This window comes from Heptranchias perlo, chromosome 33 (assembly GCF_035084215.1).
Source record: "Heptranchias perlo isolate sHepPer1 chromosome 33, sHepPer1.hap1, whole genome shotgun sequence".
NCBI classification, from domain to species: domain Eukaryota; kingdom Metazoa; phylum Chordata; class Chondrichthyes; order Hexanchiformes; family Hexanchidae; genus Heptranchias; species Heptranchias perlo.
The window spans coordinates 11,942,326-11,963,288 of NC_090357.1; the positions used below are offsets into that span (position 1 = coordinate 11,942,326).

Here is a 20,963-nt window from a genome sequence, read left to right on the forward strand (position 1 = left end):
CGACACCTTGTCACTACTCTTGTTTTCTCTTTGCAGCTAATGCCAGACCTGCTGTGCATTTCCAGCATTTTCTGTTTTTATTTCAGAATTTGAAGTTTTACTCTCCTTTTATATATAGTCAATTAAATTTGGCTAGATGTGATCTCTGCTTTAAGTGCAGAGCGCAAGATGTCCTTGCAGTGCCCCATAATTTATTAGATGTCCCACGTACTGTTTGGACGTATTCCAGGAGGTTTCATCACATCACCTCCCACCTCGCTCAGCCCTTTTTTTCCCCTCATCTCCAATACTTTTTACAACTAATAAACAAAAGTGTTCAAAGAAAATGAATTAAAAAAAATCACAATTGCTTCTTAATGCTTTTATGATTTTTCTCCCGGGTTGCTTGCAGCAGTGTCCAGGGGATTAATCTTTAATTCCTGGAGGGTTGGCAACTCCTGTCGGCCAGATGTTGACAACTCTGATCAAACTCCTGCGGTGGACCAAGGTGTGTGAACTACAACTCCCGGCGTGCCCTGCGGCGGGACGCTGGCCAGGTATCGCGAGATCTGCCGGAGCGGGGCGTCCATGTTGCTGGTGAACGTTGGCCTGTGGTGAGTTTGATCTTTATTCGAACGAGCAGGTCGGTGGGGATTGTTAGAGCGCCGCATTACCAGCTTAAAGTGTTCAATTATATATATATATATATATACATACACAATGAGCGATTTCGGTATCGTGACCACGGCGGAGCGGTTCGAGAGTCGGTCGGTCGGGTTCCACCACCAAGCTGGCGGTTGAGTTCCTGGCAAAGTTTGGTCGGAGACGGAGGGCGGGAGTGACGGGTCCTGAGGCTTCACGGGGGGGGGGGGGGGGCGGGTTGGGATTGGAGTTAAAACTCCCAGTTGGGATTGAGGTGATCAAAGGGGAGAGAAACTAGAAAACCCTTTCCAAAAATCTGCAACTGGGTTTGTTTCCTTTTAGGAGTGAGATACCCCGAAATATTTTAAATGCACAACTCACTCCCCATGAGCGAGATTTGGGATTGATTTTGACCAAATCTTCCTCTTTTTGAAGGACAGTTTCAGATATTCCGCCTTTGGGCCGTCACCCCCTTGAAAGTAATGTTTAAAATTCTGTCTCGTAGTGTAAGACGATGATGCCGCCGTAGACACGCAAAATATCACCCTGTATGTTATGTTTATTTTGCGGAGGGTTTGATGTTTTTTGTTTCATGCTTGTGTTTGGTTGTTAATTATTGTTTATATTTAATCTTAATGTTGTTAATTCCCAGAAAAATACATAAGACACGCACGTACGTACACACGAATGTAACACAAGCCAGTGTTGTGAAGGTGTTGCTTGTGTGAGATTTAATAACATGTAGTTTGTAACGCTGGCTGAAATTGTCGATCAATGTTTTTGCTTTGTTTGGACAGGAGACAGTAGCTTGATAGAAGGTGCTGGAAAACATTATACATGTCCAATTTTTAATATTGCAGTTCCTAGCTTGCAATTATGGACCCTGGGGTTTGGGACAGTGATGGCTGTACTTCTTCTGATTCAAATGACTTACCAGATCTAGTTTCCTCTGATGAGGTAAGTAGAAAGAATTGCTCTGGTCACTGTAGCAACATAAATGCATTCAAAAGCAATGTTTATGGTATCAATACACATCGTAAACAGAGAAATTCTTCCTCCATTTTTGGGGCAGAGCAGAATCTGTCTGTTCTATACCTGTTCTGAGTTGTTTGACATTGACACAGGGTGGCCAAATATTGACACGTGTACCAATCCCCATCACTGTATCCATCACCTTGATGCACAGCGAAAATCCCATAATATTTTAAAAACTATTATAAAATGGAAAAATTATAGTATTTTTGATTCTAACTCCCTGGACTTTGAAGTAAATAATATGGCCTAGTAATGTTGCGGCAGATCTTTGTGTTTTTGTGAATGTTTAGACTGCAGACTAAAATATTTGAAGCAGTTCTACATTGGTCATATACTGGTAATTTTGTTAAATTAAACAAAATTGATCAGACAAGATTGGGACATCAAATTGCATAAGTTCTATTGTATTAAATTCTTGCATGTAACTTATTTTCTCTAGTTCAAAATTGATTTGGCGGGGGGGGTGAGGAGCTGGGACATTTTAAACAAAAAGACTGCATACACGAGTGAAATGGGGACCAATCTCACACATAAAACTGGCTGTGCCTTTTTATGCTTGCACACATGATGACACTAAATTAGGAGGTGCAGTAAGTTGTGTCGATGGGAGCAGGAAGTTACAAAGGAACATAGACATATTAAGTGAATGGGAAAAACTATAGCAAATGGAGTTCAATGTGGAGATCCAAGAAAGACAAATCAGAATATTTTAATGGCGAAAGACTAGGAACTGTGGAGGAACAAAGGTATTTGGGTGTTCAGGTGCACAAATCTGTAAAAGCCAGTACACAGGTTCAAAAAGTAATTAAAAAGGCTAATGAAATGTTGGCCTTTATCTCAAGAGGCTGGGATACAAAGGGGAGGAAGTAATGCTTCAGTTGTATATAGCCTTCATCAGATCCCATCTGGAGTACTGCTTTCGGTTTTGGGCACTGCACCTCGGGAAGGATATATTGAACTTGAAAGGGGTACCGTGCAGATTGACCAGAATGAAACCAGGGCTTAAAGGGTAAAATCATGAGGACAGGTTGTATAAACGTGGCTCATATTTCTTTGAGTTTAGAAGGTTGAGGGGTGATCTAATTGTGGTGTTTAAAATGATAAAAGGAATCAATAGGGTAGATACAGAGATTCATTTTCCTCCGGTGGGGAAAATCCAGGACAAGGGGTCACCATCTTAAAATTAGAGCTAGACCATTCAGGAAGTGCTTTTTCACACAAAGGGTAGTGGAAATCTCCCCAAAAAGGCAGTAGATGCTGATGAAATGTCAAAAATACAAATTTCCTCATTCCTTCAATTGGTGATGATGTGAGGTATTCAGTAGGAATAACTGAGGCCTGCTGGTAGCATGGGGTTAGTTTGATTTTCCAAATCCCAGCATCCATCAGGTTCTGCATCTTTGGTTCAAGTCTGCTTTTATGTCATCTGGGATTTTTTAAAATGTAGAAGTGACTGAGTGAGTGACTAGAAGAAATAAAATTCTTCCATTCGATGCTGCAACACCAGCAGGTTACATTGCAACCTGTGTGTTCTACTTATTTCTTAGAAAATGATTATTGTAAAGAAAATATAAAGGGTATTTTAGATTTCTGTCAAATGTACTAAACTTAGTTCAAATCGTTCTTTGTCGTGCTAACTAATTTAGTCATTTGTGACATTGAATGAATGAGCTGCTTATAGATTTGTTTTACTTATTGTTTAATTATAATTACAGGATTTGAAACCATGGTTTCCTCCGATTGCTCCCCCAAAGATAAGCTATGAAGGTAAAAAAACTCAAAAGGATTCTTTTCATGTTTTGAGAGAAGAGATTGGCTATTGTAGAGCTAGCCAGGTACAAAAGTAATACCGACTGTGATTGTAGCAGTGCTGGCAAATGATTTAATTTAAGGATTACAGAAGCATTCAGTTGAAGCACGTTGAAACATCAGCGGGATTTTAGAATATGAGTTAGTGCCTTTAATTCTCTAGGTGACGAGGTTGCAGATAGCTGTCCCACTGGGGAGTTGCTAGGTTGAAACTAGATATTTCCTCAAAGGAAAGGAGTTTTGTAGTGAGTTATTTATTGCAGATTACTGTTGTGCACCTCTCATGGCTGGCTTAAGAAAGCATTGACTGAGACAATGGAGCAAATCACCGACTAGCCTACTCAGCTGGAGAGTGGTGTGTAGTTTGGGGAACCAAAACAGAAAGACAGTATTTAAACATTTTCAAAATTACTGGGGTCGAGGTGGATGAGTACACAATTTTAACCAATGCAACCAAATTCCAATCCAACAGACTCAGGATGAAAGTGTCTCTCTCTCTCTCTCTTCTCTCTCTCTCAGCCATAAAGGCCTTATGAGAAATATGTTTGGGTAATCTGAACTCAGTTCCTAGTTGGTGTGAGAACACAGCACAAAACTCTCCCAATTTGGCTCTTAATTGGCACTGTCACCCAGTGAGGTCACAACGATGGCCATGTAGGAATCATTCTGTTGTAGTAAAGGTTACTCTTTCGAGGTTGGGGGAGGGCAAAAGGAGCACTGCTTGCTTCTGGCTGTGCTACCCCTGATTGGATGACAGCGGTGTTCTATTCCTGGCTCTAACATCTCTTATTTCAATTATTACAAAAAAGAGGAAGGAATAAAGTTTGGATCAAAGACTGAATAATCTTTACAAACTTTGACTTTGGAGATTTTTGCATTCTTTGACATTTTTTTGTAATTTGAGAAACAAATGCAACTGGTCTTCTGCAAAGCTCAGAAGTTTGTCCTGTTCTAAATTTATTTTGTCAGGTTTAGAATTTTGTAATGTTAGACATTATGGAGAAAACAATAGTCTCTTTTAACAGTGAAGTTATTCATGTATAGTAATGGGGTTACAGAGTATTTAGAATAAAGAACTTCAGTTTTGTCATAATCCCAGGTTATAGGATTTCAGTTTCATTTCTTTCTTAAATGAAACACCAATTTGGTAGACAAAACTGATTGCAGTGGAAGAATGTTTTTAAAGTTACTGGTAAGTCTATTCAATTTTTTGTAGACAGTTAACTTGGACATTTTTCACCATTATCTGTTAACTGTTGTAGTTCCAAATATTGTAAAATATTTTGTGAGGATATTTACAGCACTGTAATGCAGACTTTCCTGTAAAGGTATTATAATTTTGATTAAGCTTCTACAGTATTTATGATGGAGATCAAAGCAGTAAACATACCGTACTTGGAGTATAAGAGTAAGGAGGCCTTGCTGCAATTCTGTAGGGCTCTGGTGAGACCACACCTGGAGTACTGTGCACAGTTTTGGTCTCCTTACCTAAGGAAGGATATACTTGCCTTAGAGGGGGTGCAACGAAGGTTCACTAGATTGATTCCTGGGATGAGAGGGTTGTTCTATGAGGAGAGATTGAGTAGAATGGGCCTATATTCTCTGGAGTCTAGAAGAATGAGAGGTGATCTCATTGAAACATATAAGATTCTTGGAGGGCTTGACAGGGTAGATGCTTAGAGGCTGTTTCCCCTGGCTGGAGAGTCTAGATCTAGGGGTCATAGTCTCATGATAAGGGGTCAGACATTTAGGACTGAGATGAGGAAAAATTTCGTCACTCACAGGGTTGTGAATCTTTGGAATTCTCTACCCCAGAGAGCTATGGATACTCAGTCATTGAGTATATTCAAGACTGAGATCGATAGATTTTTGGACACTTGGAGAATCAAGGGGTATGCGGATAGGGTGGGAAAGTGGAGTTGTGGTAGTAGATCAGCCATGATATTGAATGGCAGAGTAGGCTCAAGGGGCCAAATGGTCTACTCCTGCTCTTATTTCTTATGTTATGTTCTTGTGGCTTTAGGTGCAAGCTTGACATTCCTTTATTGAGAGACTAGGCAGTTAGCTCAGTGCCTGACCTATACCATTGTTGCTCTTTAACTTGCTGCTGGGAGATGTGCCAGAACAACCTGCAGTGACTAGGCTGCTGATTTAAAATGAGCTTTTTTCTCTCCTGTGCTTCTTCCCTCTGTTCCTCTCACTGAGCAGAAACAACTGGGCAACATTTGCCACTTTCCTGACAAACAAACTGAGATTGGGAACTCCTGGCACAAAGTAGTGAACTTAATGTTCCGTGTCACAAAATGTTGCCACACCAACCAGTTGTGCCAAACTAACATTCTGAAGACGTAGGGAGGGAAGAAATTCAGAAATACTTAGTTGATGTATGCTAAACGTATTGTTTTAATATTAGTGCTGGTCAGGCAAGTTCATTTAAATATAGAGTTAGGCTCTTGAGACCAAAATTGTCATAAATGTAATCAGTATATTTTGAATGGGATCTATACATTTCTCATATACAGTGCTTTATATTATTTAACATGAGAAATGTAACGCTGTTGTAAGGTGCGCGGGTGGGGGGGGTTCTTGGAAAGCTACAGCAGGTACATTGTACTGTTCGGCTAACAGCTTGAAAAGGCTATTAGGATAGGCTTACTGCATTGCTTTTTTTTTGCTTAGCTCTGCTCTTTTGAGCCTCTGTTGTTGAAAGATCGATTAGATTAGGTATCCATCTCGCAATTTCCTTTCCTAAGATGGTGCATGTTCTTATTTCTAGTGCTGATTCCGAAGAGATGGTGTTACCTGAGGATGTCTGTGTTGAAGAGGTACTGCCACATTGTAAAAGTGCAGCTCCTGAGCCCAATTCTTTTTGGCAGGCCTCATCTAGATGAACGCTACAGGAACTGGGCTGCTGAAGCTGAGCTCGTTCAATATGAGCAGTAAGTTTTGCAGTAACAATAGCAGCTATACAAATGATACAACAAATAAATCCATATAACTAATCTATAATAGTAGCCTTATTCCAAGTTTAGAATGCAACTATACTGTTTTATATGTGACTTCTAATACAAGATTGTCATTTTTCAGTACAAGCATGTTTTATTCTGGATTCAACTTGATCTAAATGATCTGTCAAACTAAAATTCAACCAACCAGATTTAAAAAGTGTGCCTTTTTCAGTTTTTAACAGATTTTCAATGATAAATTTCTTAAAGATATTCTTAATTACTTTTACTGATTTTTAAACCCAAACTGTTGAGTCTTACCGTCCCTAATGATTTACTGTTAGTAAAGTGCAGAAATATCTCAATTTTGGCAAAGCATGCAAGATAAATTTCCACTTTTTGGAAGACAGTGTTTAAAAGTTATTTTTGTTGGTTTGGAGGAAGAATTAAAAAAACAATTTAAAAAGATTGAATGAAACCATACATTAAACAAGGAAATAAGTAGAACAGAATATCCCAGAATTGGAATTAAAAGCTATTTATCTGACTCAAATACAGCTGTCAATCAAACTATTATTTCAGAAAGATTGATGGGATGTCAATTATATTGGATGTTTGTATTTCAGTTGAGTAGGTTGACTAATTCCTGAGACACCCATTGGTCTGTCCCAGAACAACCCCAGGAATTAACACTTACCTAACCACTTTTTCTACATTCAAAATGGTGTGACACGAGCACACTACATTGCTTGCTCTTGCTATAACTGAGCTACCTAGAAGGTGCACTTTTTATAAACTGTACTTTAAGTTAAATTGGCTGGGTTCAAGTAAAATTTTCCGCTCTGCTATAGGATTATGCACTTCCATAATCACAGACTATAATCCCCAGGGGGGTTAAAATGGCAGCCTGGTGGAACCCACTGTGTTGCTGCAGTGTAACCCCCCTACCATTTTAATTCCTGGGTTTTTGAGAGCATGGAGGCTACCCATCACAGGCAGGCAGGGACCTCATAAATAATAAAATGTCGGGATCTGATGTAATTTGGACCCCAGTGTAATTTTAACCGAGATGCATGAATCGCACGTAGTCTCCAAGAAACATCAGAGTAGAAGAGACATAGGTAAGTAGTACATTTTTGTTTACATTTTTGAAATGTTTCTTGTGGCCCTCCTGGCCCAACAAGGAAACCTTGGACTTCACCTGCCCCGGTCTCCCCCTCTCCTCGAGCTTTGATCGGCCCAAACCCCCTCCTGCCTGATGTTCCTTGCCGGTGACTGTTTCGTTTGGCCTCACTGTTCGACTCCCTGCTCCGATTTTAAAATTGGGGCTTATGTCTTCATGATTTAGTATTGATATAAAGTAGTTTAAACAACACTGTGCAGTTTTGCCCCCACATCCTGGAATCCTTTCCTTAAATTATTCTTTTACGACATCCCTCCTTACTTTCCAAAGCGTTTTTAAAACCTCCTTTCTCCAAATGTATTTTTGGTCATACCTCTAATTTCCCTTCCTATTCCTACTTGATTCTGTGTCCCAGCTGCAAAGTGCCTTGGGATATTTTAGTACATTAAATGTGTTATATAAATGCAAGGTGTTATATAGTAAAAAGTTGAAACATCTTAAAATGCTTCATGTATAGGTGTAGTAACTGTTACATCGGCAAATATTACAGCCATTCTGTGGCACTGAAGTGCCAGCAAGTTGCTTTGAATACTGCCATAGAACTGTTTAATGCTCAAATGAATCACTGGAATAGGCAGAAGTGCCGTCAATTTACCATCTTGGCTGAAGGACGGCGTCACCAACTGCAGTCCTCCCTTGTTACTGCACTGGAGAGTCTGTCGGTCTAGATTATGCGTTCAAGGAAGAGAGACAAGGGCCTAGAAATGCAGCCGCCACTTCTCGGGCACTAAGCAGCCTCATAATCCTCCAATACAGCGGGCAAGAAACGCGCACTCATTAGGAGCCGGAAGTGCATCACCTGCCCCGTTGGTAAAGGCCAAAAATTCGGCGGCTGCACTCTGAAAAACCAGGTCTACGTGCGGCCTAACAGGCTGTCCTTAAAGATTTCAAAATATACTTACCTAAATGCGGAGCTGGGAGGAGCAGGAGTTCTCCTGATCACACATGCTGCTATCTTCCACCCCGCACCTCCGATTGCCACCGCTACCCCCCGTCCCCTCCAGGCCAGTGTCCTTTATGATCATTGCCTCGGGAGCTCAACTGTGTATGTATTACACAATTGTACAATATGTGTTATGTGGAATAATGCTACTGCTGTTATAAAACAAAATGTTCTCTAAGTCATAGTGAGTTATAGGACAACACCTAGTTTTTAATTATTTTTAAAATAGGGTGACATATGAATGGTGGTATAACAAGAAAGCCTGAATTCTGGAAATCAAATAAAAGCAGAAATGCTGAAATTGCACAGACTGTTGGTATGATTGCATCAATTAAAGCATTGTTTCCTTCTCTTGGTATAAATCTGGTAATGAGTTTTTCAAGACACTTTTACCACATCAGCTCATCCCTTTAATTCAGGCACCTTTGCTGTACTTTAACCCAAATCTTTATATCTTTCTTGATGTAACTACATGACCTTCAGACTAATCAGAAAAAACATACCACTATGTTTAAGATAGCAATTAGGACACACCTTTGTTTAGGAAAAGCTCATTTTCTTTTTGGGAATGAAAATATTATATGTAGAGTACAAAACTCGTTGAATATTGTCTCAGCTGCATGCTCCAGACTCTCAGATATGACACTCCCTGTCTAGGTTGACAATGAAGACTCTCTTAGTTGGGAGAGGTACTGGAGGGCCTGTGGAACCATATACTTACTGTAAGAGTCACTACCTCCAGGAGAAAATTGGTTAAAAAAATAGTTTTCTATATTGGCATTAAATTTGCTGCATTTTGCCCTCCTTTGCTCATATTGCTTGCAGCCTACTGTACTTCTACTCTAAAGAGGCTTTTTAAAATTGTAACAGTTCTAAATACAAAATGTAATACACTTTTTAAAAATGATCATGGATTGTGTGTTACCTCTCTGTATAATTATCAGTTAATTTCATGGAACGCCAGCACCAGTACTGAGGCAGGAAGGAACTGTACTCCACCTGAATCGGAATGGGACCAGAGTCCTAGCGGAAAGGATAAATAGGGCGGTGCATAAGGCTTTAAACTAGCAAGATGGGGGGAGGGATCTGGCAGCAATAACAAAAGCTTAAAGATAAAAGAAACAGGAGATGACTGTAAAGGTCAGACCAGAGTAAGGAATAAAGATAACATAAACGGTCAAGGAACAAACAGAAGTATAAAAGGACTGTTAAAGTAAAAGGAACAACTATTCGAGATGAATTAAACTGCCTGTTCAGCAATGTTCACAGTGTCCAAAATAAAACCGAGGAACTGGAGGTAATAATCTGTAGCGAGGAACTAGATGTAGTAGGAATAACTGAAATATGGCTACATAAAGAACAGGACTGGCAACTAAGCATTGCAGGCTATAACATAATCAGAAAGGATAGGGAAGGAAGAAGGGTGGAGTAGCTGTACTAATTAGAAATAACAATGGCAGTAGAAAAAGGGGCATAACTAACAGAAGGATAGAAACAGAATCCATATGGATTGAAATAAAAGACAAGAGATTACGCTAATAGGGATATACTACAGACCACCTAATAGTGGAAAGGAGGTGGAGGAAGAAATATGTATGCAAATATATGAAATGAGTTAAGGACATAGAATGATAATCATGGGAGATTTTAACTATCCCCAAATAAACTGGCAAGAAGAGGAAGGTAAAGGGGTACAGGGAATGGAGTTTTTACAATATGTGGAGGACGTCTTTCTTACCCAGTATGTGAAAGGCGCAACGAGAGGAAGCACTACTGGATCCAGAAATGGGAAATGAACCAGAACAGATAAGAGAAGTAAGTGTAGGGGAACATCCAAGCAAAAGCGATCACAATATCATAAGGTTTAAGATAAAGATTGAGAGGACATAAGTAAGACAAAGACCAAAGTAATAAATTGCAAAAAAGCTGATTCTCAGGGGATGAGAATGGAACTAGGGAAAATAAACTGGAAAAATTTACTGCTAAACAAAGAAATAGAATAGCAGTGGGAAACATTTAAAATGGTGATCAATAGAGTCCAGGAGAAATATATCCACTAAAAAAACAAGAACAAACTAGCCAGAAATGATACACCATGGATGAATAAAGAAATATGATCAAAATTGAAACTAAAGAAAAAGGCATACACTAAGTAGATAGGAAACAGAGAGGATAACAAAAGGGAATAAGAAAAGATTAGGAAAGAAGTGAAAAAAACAATTTGGAAGGCAAAAAGAAACTATGAAATTAAATTATCAAGGAATACAAGAAGAAATAATAAAGTATTCTACAGACACATCAATAACAAAAGAAAAACCGGATAGGGATCGGGCCACTAAGAGATACACACGATAAACTCACAGGTAATGACAGCAAAATGGCAGAAATATTAAATGATTACTTTGCCTCAGTATTTAACAGGGAGACTAACATGGTGGGCATGACATTAGAAGAAGAGATATGAAGACATTTAAGATCGAAAGGAGGGCGATAATTGATAAGCTAATCAAACTTAGAGAGGATAAATCCCCTGGTCCAGATGGATTGCATCCGCGCATATTAAAGGGATTTAGGGAAGAGATGGCAGACGCACTATTACATATATATATAAAAATTAATTAGAAAAGGGAATAGTGCCAGAGGACTGGTGGACAGCTAATGTGATTCCTATATTTAAAAAGGGAGATAACCAGTCCAAGGAACTAGAGTCCAATTAGCTTAACGTCGGCGGTAGGAAAGATAATGGAATCCTTACTCAAAGATGTAATAGAAAAACATCTAGAAACCGAAAATATAATAAAGAATAGTCACCACGGATTTCAAAAGGGAAGGTCATGCTTGACCAACCTTATTGAATTCTTTGAAGAAGTAACAGAAAGGGTAGACATGGGTAATGTAGTAGATGTAATATATTTGGATTTTCAAAAGGCCCTTCGATAAGGTATCGCATAGTAGACTTGTGACTCAGGTCAGAGCATATGGAGTCACGGGACAAGTAGCAGAATAGATAAGAGAGAAAAGAGAGAGTAGGGGTTAAAGGTAGTTACTCAGACTGGCAAGAGGTGGGAAGTGGTGTTCCACAAGGATCAGTGCTGGGACCACTGTTCACCATTTACATAAGCAATTTGGACACGAGTCGGAAGTACAATTTCAGAACTTGCGGACAACACCAAATTGGGGGTTATAGTTAACATCGAGGAGGACTGCGACAAAATACATTAATATACTTGCAGAATGGGCGTGTAATTGGCAAATGAATTTCAATATAGATAAGTGTGAGGTACTACATTTTGGTGGGAAGAATAAGGGGGCCACATGCTGCTTGGATAATAAGAGTAAAGGAGGTGGAGGAGCAGAGGGATCCAGTGGTACCGATACACAAATGACTAAAAGTAGCAACGCAGGTTAGTAAGGCCATATAAAAAAGTAAACCAAGCACTGGAGTTCGTTTCTAGAGGGATAGAATTGAAAAGCAGGGATGTTATGTTCAACTTGGAAAGAACCTTGGTAAGACCGCACTTGGAGTACTGTGAACAGTTCTGGTCTCTATTATAAAAAGGATATAGAGGCATTGGAGAAGGTTCAAAAAAGATTTACTAGGATATCAGAACTGAGAGGTTATACCTATCAAGGAAGATTGAGCAGGCTGGGGCTCTTTTCTCTAGAAAAGAGAAGACTGAGGGGTGACCTGATAGACGTCTAAGATTATGAAAGGGTTTGATAGGGTGGACATAGACAAAATGTTTCCACTTGTGGGGGAGACCAGAACTAGGGGCCATAAATATAAGATAGTCACTAATAAATCCAATAGGGAATTCAGGAAAAACTTCTTTACGCAGAGAGTGGTTAGAACGTGGAACTCACTACCACAAGGAGTAGTTGAGACAAATAGCATAGATGCATTTAAGGGCAAGCTGGATAAACACATGAGGGAGAAAAGAATAGAAGGATATGCTGATCAGGTTGGATGAAGTCGGGAGGGAGGAGGCTCGTGTGGAGCATAAACAACGGCATGGACCTGTTATGCCGAATGGCCTGTTTCTGTGCTGTACATTCTATGTAATTAATATTCATAAGCCCATCAAGATAGTTTGAAAGGCACTGGAACAAAAAACGTTCTATTTGATATTTTTCTTAATGACAAGCCTATATTTTCATATGGGAGATGAATGTGGTCTATTCCTCAGCATTGTTATTATCTATTTTGATGAGCGTGAATTCAACTACAGAAAAGATCAAGTGTCAGCACCAAGCTTGGGGTTAATTTTGACTGTGCAATAGTGTAAAACGGGTTGTTGATTCGCTATTCAATTACTTGCTGGCTTCACCAATGTAGCCGTTGGGAAGACCATAGAAAACTTTTTGTAAGTTATTTATGGTAGTCAACAGATGTGATTCGCCCAACTATATATGTCAATACATCTGCAGTATTGTAAATTTCTTTCGTAAGGGTTCATGAAGCTGCTTTTTTTTTGACAAAGCATCTTTTATTTCTTGTAGTTGTGGCGAACTGCAGGACCTTGATCTCAAAACACTGAAGATCGTAGATCTTTTGGAATCTGCACACAGGGCTCTGCTTGTTTATGTTGTAAGTGCCTAGAGCATTGCCGAATAGCCTACTTCTTTTCCTGTCCTCCTAAATACCAGTTTTTCATCTATTTTCCAATCATTTTGCAGTTGAAGAGACTATTGCTGATACAGTTTGTTCATACTGTTGGTGAATACCTTGTTAAGGTAGGAACCCAGTTATTTTTCCATTTCTGCAAAACTAATTTTTAAAAAGCACAAAACAACTACACGGGTATAAATATTTAAAGTAATTTCATGAAGTAAAACTGATTACATTTATAAGGTAAATATATATTTTTTTAATATATTGGAACAAAGATGTATAAAGGATTGGATCAGGCTGGTCCCAAAGTCCAAAACATATTGGCAAACAGTCTATCATAACAACATCTGAGTCCATTTCAAGATGATTCTGAACAAGAAATCAATGGGGATGCTATGCTCATGACTTTTTCTTCCTTCTATAATGTGCAACCTTCCTGGCTGTTTGTTATAAAAGTTCAACTAAAAAAAATAATGTATCACCCCTATGAAATGGAGAAAATGGGGTGTTCTGGGTGGCTTCATTCAAAGGCTAACGGCCAGCATGTGTAGGTAAAAATTCTTTTTCACTACAGCATTCTTTACATACCAACAGAATATAACTGAGTAGTAAGTTACAGTATAATGAAACAATGTGCACTTGCTGTTTTCAAAATGATAACTATGATTCTTTCTTTTGTGCTTCATTACCTCTTGGATTTGCATTGAGTATTTTAATTCAGAAATTAAAGATAAACTTATTTTCAGTGTTCCACTTTGGAAGAGGCAATAAAAGTGATAAAGCAGCAATTGATTTTTCGGGATGCCTGGAAGTCGTTGACTTTTGGGAATAAAATGCAAAAGGCTACAGCCCTCGCTCTCACTGGTCTTCATTGTGAGTACCATCTGATTACACGTTACTGTCTGTAAAGAGTTCTAAACTTAATTTTCCGCTTCTGGTTGAAAATATATGCATTGCTCGAAGTGAGCTTCTCTTCAATCCAGAAGGATTTTACAGTGCTAAAATTTTGATAATTCTAATTAAATATTGATTAGCAACAAAAATGGCAAGAAAGCATTGAGGCAAAGTGCTTTCGACTGTGCGCTGATGCTAAACTTTTGCAATGTGAATGTGCCAGTGCTGTGATAATTCACCAGTGTCCATGTCCATGACTTGCTGCCTTTTTTTAAGTTATGTATTTTATGCATCTCCTGACGATGCTTAATATTGATGCTATTTACATAAGAGGTCAAGGGTTCAGGGTCAGCCTTAGGATGTATTTATCCTATTAGTCATTCTCCCGTGGTACTGCATATGAGTAGTCGAGGGGAGGACGAAGGGAGGAGAGCAGAAGGAAAGGGAATGTGGGTGAAAATTCAGGGAGATACACAGTAATCAAGTATTTTTTTTGTTTGAGCATCCATTATAGTGTTCCTTATGATTTCTGTTTCGTGGATGGTGGAGAGACAAACAAACTAGTGTGGGTGGCAATGGGGGCAGCTGGCAGATCAAAGCAGTAAGCAGTAGGGCAGCATATAACTGGCCACAGATTGAGACTGACCAGCCGGTCAGAACAGGAAACAGGAGTGAATAAGCAGAACGGCCAGCAATGACAAAACATCAGCAGGGGAGTGTGAATACTAGGATGTATCTCAAGGCTGGTCAGTCAGCAGGGACGGACAACAGCAACAAGGAGCAACGGACCATAGATGAGAGGGAACATTTGGAAGGGGGTGGGGGATATCCAGCCATGGCTTACAGCTGGTTGGTTAGCAGGGTGGAGCGCACAATGAACAGGCTGGCAAATCAGAAGAGGATGGTGGACTGCAGCAGCTTGCAGCACGGACCAGTGTATGACAGTCAAAGACCATGAACAAATGGTGACCAGAGTTGGGCCACCACTATATAGGCATCGTACCAGAAGATTTTTTGGTTGTTGAATAAGTCAGAATAAATTTTCTTTCTTGTTTCTCCCAAACCTGTGTGCTGATTCTACTTACGAACATATAAAATTGACGGGCAGGAAAAGACCAGCTGGTTCCTCAAGCCTGCCCTGCACCATGATGGCCGAACTATCATGGCTAAACACTTCTTCCCTCCCCCGACCTTTCTCCTCACACCCATCCCTGCAGCCATGTAATCTCTTGGGAGAGGCAAAAAACAGAAAAAACCCAGGTGAAGAAACACACTGTAAAATTCCTCTCCAACCCCTTCAGGCAATCAAAACCAGTCCAGGAGATCACATGGACCAAGCGTTATCAATAAAGACACTTACCTTCTATATGATGCGATCTCTGCCCAGTCAGGAACCGGTTCAGCTCCCTCCTGAAGGCAATGCAGAGAGTCAGCACCCACCGCACCAGCTGGCAGTGTGTTCCAGAGGCTCATAATTATCCGGGAAAAGAAGAACTGCCTAACATCCAGTCTATTCCTACTCTTCCATAGTTTAAGCGCATGTCCTCTGGTCCTTCACAACCTGTTAAACTGGAATAATCTATCAATAGGGCTGCTATCCAGCCCTTTAATTATTTTATAGACCTCCATCAGGTCACCTCTAAGTCTACGCTGCTTTAAAATAAATGAGTGTCACCTGACGAAGGAGAAAGCCTCCGAAAGCTTGTGATTTTCAAATAAAACTGTTGGACTATAACCTGGTGTTGTAAGATTCCTTACATTATTAAAGGGGGCTCACAGAGCACCATTCTCAGTATAGGATAGGGAAAGCGTCGCACAGACTGGCTTGAAAGAAAATCACTCTGCAGCGCCATCATGTGGTTAGAGACTCAAACCAGCTTTTAAACTGTCCCAGTACCACTGGCACTCACATTAATGAAAAGATCCAATTAAAAGGCTATTGGTGTACCAGAAAAATGTAATATTTAGGTGTGGACACATTTAAAATGGGAAATCTCACAGAGGTGTTTACATATGAGTTTCCGTGGAAGATGTGACAAATGTACGTCATTTAATAATATACGTGTGTTCCTGATATTCATCTTCAGCTGGAAAGCAATTGTTGACATGGAATGGTAGTACACTTGTTGAGTTTATTTTCACTAGCACCACGTACTGAGTCATCAAATAATCGCATGCCATTTTTAAATGTACCATTAGCAGCTGAACTTAATTAGCCCTACAACCTTTTGAGATCTCTGCGCTCCTCCAATTGTGGCCTCTTGCGCATCCCCGATTTTAATCGCTCCACCATTGGCGAATGTGCCTTCAGCGGCCTTCGCTTCTCTTAACCTCTCCGACTCTCTCCATCTCTTTCCTCCTTTAAGACGTTCCTTAAAACCTACCTCTTTGACCAAGCTTTTGGTTACCTGTTCTAACATCTCCTTATGTGGCTCGGTGTCAAATTTTGTTTGATAACGTTCCTTGGGACGTTTTACTATGTTAAAGGTGCTATACAAATGCAAGTTGTTGTTGTGGTGAGGCATAAATACAGAAATAGTTTTCCTATGTGTGTTACATAATTAGGCTTCAGATAGAATCAATTACTATCAAAGCAGCCTGCTTAATTGGCACCCCATCCACCACCCTAAACATTCACTCCCTCCACCACCGGCGCACAGTGGCTGCAGTGTGTACCATCCACAGGATGCACTGCAGCAACTCGCCAAGGCTTCTTCGACAGCACCTCCCAAACCCGCAACCTCTATCACCTGGAAGGACAAGGGCAGCAGGCACAAGGGAACAACACAACCTGCACGTTCCCCTCCAAGTCACACACCATCCCGACTTGGAAATATATCGCCGTTCCTTCATCGTTGCTGGGTCAAAATCCCTATCTAACAGCACTGTGGGAGAACCTTCACCACGGACTGCATCGGTTTAAGAAGGCGGCTCACCACCACCTTCTCAAGGATGGGCAATAAATGCTGGCCTTGCCAGCGACGCCCACATCCCATGAATGAATTAAAAAAAACTATATTATCTTGTGTTGGAATAGCTGATTAAATGATACTGAACAGTTTATAATTTACTTCATATTGGCTATTATCTTGCCGTATTGGAAGCTCTAATGCGATATCTAGTCTAGTTTACAAAAACACACTGCTCAAATTTTGTAACGTTAGTACTTTTATTTAAACGTATAGACTTGCAAGATTTTATAATACTGGGTTCCATTGTGCCTAGTTTATAATACAGACAGGAAAGTGATCTTGCAACCATACTGTTAAAAAATTAATTGCACCAGCCCTACCAATCTTCCGATAATGTAATGGTGTTATATCAAGTATTGCTTGTCCAGAATTTGCTCTGTATCTTGTGAACATATTTTCACCAATGATGGAACTTTGTTTTTCTTATCCCATATCAGTCTTAACAGTGAAAGCTTCCTGGGGGAAAAGGAAATCTAGAGAAACTGGAGTACACAAAACATATTAATTTGACTTGCATGAGGGCATGCTTACATTAAGACTCTTAAATTGGACACAGAATGTTGTGGGTAGCTATGAATAATGCAAAAGGCTCATTGGTTCCATTATTTTCCCGGTAGTGTACCTGGAATGGTTTGAATCCTACTTATATTCATATGTCCGCTTGGCTGAGTGTTAGCACTCTTACCTTTTGAGTCCGAAGTTCGTGGGTTCAAGATCCACTCCAGAACAGTAGGTTGACACTTCAGCGCAGTACTGAGGATGAGACATTAAAACCAAGGGCCCATCTCCCTGCTCAGGTGGTTGATAAAGATTCCATGCCATGATTCAAAGAAGAGCTCTCCCAGTGTCTTGGTCAATATTGATCCTAAAACCAATATCGCCAAAGCACATTAACTGGTCATTTAACTGATTGCTGTTGGTGGGTCCTTGCTGTGAACAGCTGCATTTGCCCACGTAACAGTGACTATACTTCAAATGTAATTCATTGCCTGTAAAGCCTTTGGACGTCTTGAAAATATGAAAGACACCATATAAATCCAAGATTGTTTGTTCCTCTAACTTTATCCATACAAAGAGTTTTCCCCCAAACTTACTTCTCAGGACAATGATTTTCTCTTTTTTAAAAGAAACTCTACTCCGGTTTTAGTTAACCCGTTGAAATGTGAATTGGTTTTCCACCTAGTTTTTGAGATTTATTCAATTTGCGGCCTTTACTGGCAAACCTGATGGAAATACTTAATGAGGCAGTGCCCTGTTAGCAATCCCTTTTTAAAATATCGAGTGGTTATTAAAAAAATTATGTATTCATTCTCATTCAAATTTTATTTGCTAAATGTGTTCCAGTAGTGTGCTGATGATTTGACAAATGAACTGATTTGGAGGAGTCGCTGAGTGCAATAGTGCAAGGGAGCTGAATTGATCCTTAAAGTTGAAATTACAAGATGACTGCAACATCTGGGATAATTGACTGTGTACCAGTGGTAATTTAACTCCCTCATGTGGTTGAGCACAGTAACTCCTCCGAAGTAAAATGACCAAACTTAAGCAAGCGATTAGAAGGGTCAGACTTACAACAAAAACAGTTAATGCTGTGCTTTTATGTTTTAAAAATCCCAAAAAGTCATATTGAACATTGCGAGCTATACATATGCTTATAATGTTTAAATACTCTGTGGAACATGATAGTTTCTAGATACAAAAGGCATCAAGGGGTATGGGGAGAGAGCGGGAATATGGTATTGAGATAGAGGATCAGCCATGGTCATATTGAATGGCGGAGCAGGCTCGAAGGGCCGAATGGCCTACTCCTGCTCCTATTTTCTATATTTCTAAGTTACTGAAACTCCTAACATGGAAATATCATGCAACTGGTTAAGGATGAACAATGTACGATGTAAGATAGAATGTTGCTCTGAAGTTTCACTCAATTTATCTGGGAGGGATTGTAAAGAGAAACTTGCAAACCCTTTATTAAGAGATTGGGTTCAGTCCATAAAAGAACAGATTGTACACTTCTCTTAATGTCATCAGCACTCACTGTTAAGCTAAGCTTTAAAAATTCAGGCCCAAATTTGGTCCATGTTCCTTCGTTTAGCTGCAACTTCATGGTTGTTTTTTTTGTTGTAGATTTCAATCTTATAAAGAAATATTCTCTAGATCATAATGATCTGTTTGAGCAATTTGAAGATCAGTGCTTTCAGGAAGAGGAGGTAAGAGATTCAACTGGCTTTTTGTTGTAAGTAATTTAGTCCCATTTTGTAAAGTTCATAACTAGATGCTATGAATTCAGAAACATGTTTCAGTTAATTATTTTCTAATATAATTAGAAATGTAGAAAAAATAATTTTGGAAAGATGCATAATTTTCCAAACAAAAGCAGTTCCTTGAAGCACCAAAAATAAGTTATCATTATAGCAGGTTATGTGCCATGTTGAAATTAAACTCCCCTTTAGCAAGTTCTATCCCCCCCATGGCAGACAGTACTGTTTGGAAACAGTAGAGTAGCTACACATCACTGAAACTAGCATCATTAATCATATTTCATTCTCAAATAATCACAGTTCTTCATACTTAACAGAGAGCATGAACAACTAATATGCTGCAGTAGAAAAAGATGTCAATTAAAGATGTATATTGAAGCATTCTTTGCTCATTAAAGTGAAGGATGTTGCTGGAGAATGAAATAATTTTTCACTTTGGCATCCATTCTTAACTGGATGCATTGCACTCCTTAATTCTAGTAATACAGGTTGGATGCTTCCTCAACAACTTGCCTCATCACCAATCTACTGCACTAGTATGAACTTTTCCATTTCCCAGTCCACCATCCTTATGGCTAATGTACAGAACTATTTTGTGTTGCGAACCTCTAGCTCATAAGCACTGAGTTGATACTCCCTAAACTGCTTTCATATAGGACCATTGCAGTCAACAGAGAGAAGATGCTTCCATCTAATTAGTCGGCGCTGGTTCTAGAGGTGAAAGGGATAATCCACTAGCCCACTGTACCTCTCAGTCCATTAGACAATTCAAACTTAGTAAATTAAAATGTCACTCAATATATAGCATACATATTTCCAATATTTATTTTAAATGTATTCTAGGATGGGCATGATCAACCTTTTATGATTTTAAATACCAGATATTTGGTATAACAAAGTTTAATTTTCTCATGATTATTCCTTTCAGTGACATTTGAGTTTGGCAGAAATGCATTTATTTAGTAGTTTATATCATTTACATGAGAACTACACCTTCCTTCTATCTCATGGTTGAACGGAAACAAAATGCTGTGGAACAGCTTCCTGGTTCATAAGCAATAAAGTACAAAGTTGCTCAAGATTTTCTTTGTATTCTGGAGCATTTCACCCCACTTTAACCACTTCTGCATAAATTGTTTTATCCCTGTACTGCTGGATCTGATTAATGTGACTAGTTTACCGCCTTAACACATTTCAGCAGAGTTTCGTAGAAAAATGCTGCCAAGCAAGGACAGATCTGTAGAATCCCTTTTGTTTGATTTTCCATTCGGCCTTGAAAATTAACTACATAATTGAGGAGAGGGATAGTGTTCTTAAAGTCTTCAACTTTCTTGTTATCACAGCAAGCAAAAATATTTCACGAACAATGGGAATCAGACATGAAAAAACAACATTATGAAGCAGCAGTGAGGTCTTTGAACAAAGCAATAAGAGTCTGGTAAGTATTCAATGTTAGGGGTCCATGGACAAGGTAGAAAGTTTTTGCATACTTGTGAATGAGGCTAATGAATTACAGTGGAAATGCAGGCATTTTGGTATCTTGGCGTGTGTGCACCAGATGAATTTCATAGCACTCATCTGGAATACCTCCCAGTTGTTGGCTTCTGTACAACATTTCTTGCAAAATGTTCAAGAAATTTTTACGGGGTAAAAAGGTCCAAAGTAGTAAAGGTGTCGGTTTAGGCTTG

At 39.4% G+C, this 20,963-nt stretch overlaps 1 protein-coding gene across 5 annotated transcripts in view; it reads left to right on the forward strand.

The window, feature by feature from the left end:
* Positions 1 to 524: 524 nt before the first annotated feature.
* The window catches only part of LOC137301479 (uncharacterized), a 101,505-nt gene continuing 81,066 nt past the window's right edge, over positions 525 to 20,963 (forward strand). For 3 of the 5 annotated variants that reach the window (XR_010958298.1, XM_067970988.1, XM_067970991.1), the window contains exons 1-9: positions 535 to 593; positions 1,419 to 1,578; positions 3,372 to 3,423; positions 6,242 to 6,404; positions 13,037 to 13,124; positions 13,214 to 13,270; positions 13,895 to 14,021; positions 19,142 to 19,224; positions 20,619 to 20,713. Coding sequence is in view for 4 of the 5 variants with exons in the window: in XM_067970988.1 (XP_067827089.1) it covers positions 1,498 to 1,578; positions 3,372 to 3,423; positions 6,242 to 6,404; positions 13,037 to 13,124; positions 13,214 to 13,270; positions 13,895 to 14,021; positions 19,142 to 19,224; positions 20,619 to 20,713 (746 nt within the window). In the remaining variant the exon portion in view is untranslated. Of the gene's footprint in view, positions 594 to 975; positions 1,170 to 1,418; positions 1,579 to 3,371; positions 3,424 to 6,241; positions 6,405 to 13,036; positions 13,125 to 13,213; positions 13,271 to 13,894; positions 14,022 to 19,141; positions 19,225 to 20,618; positions 20,714 to 20,963 lie in introns of those variants that run through there. The other 2 variants (XM_067970989.1, XM_067970990.1) reach the window with 2 other exon arrangements.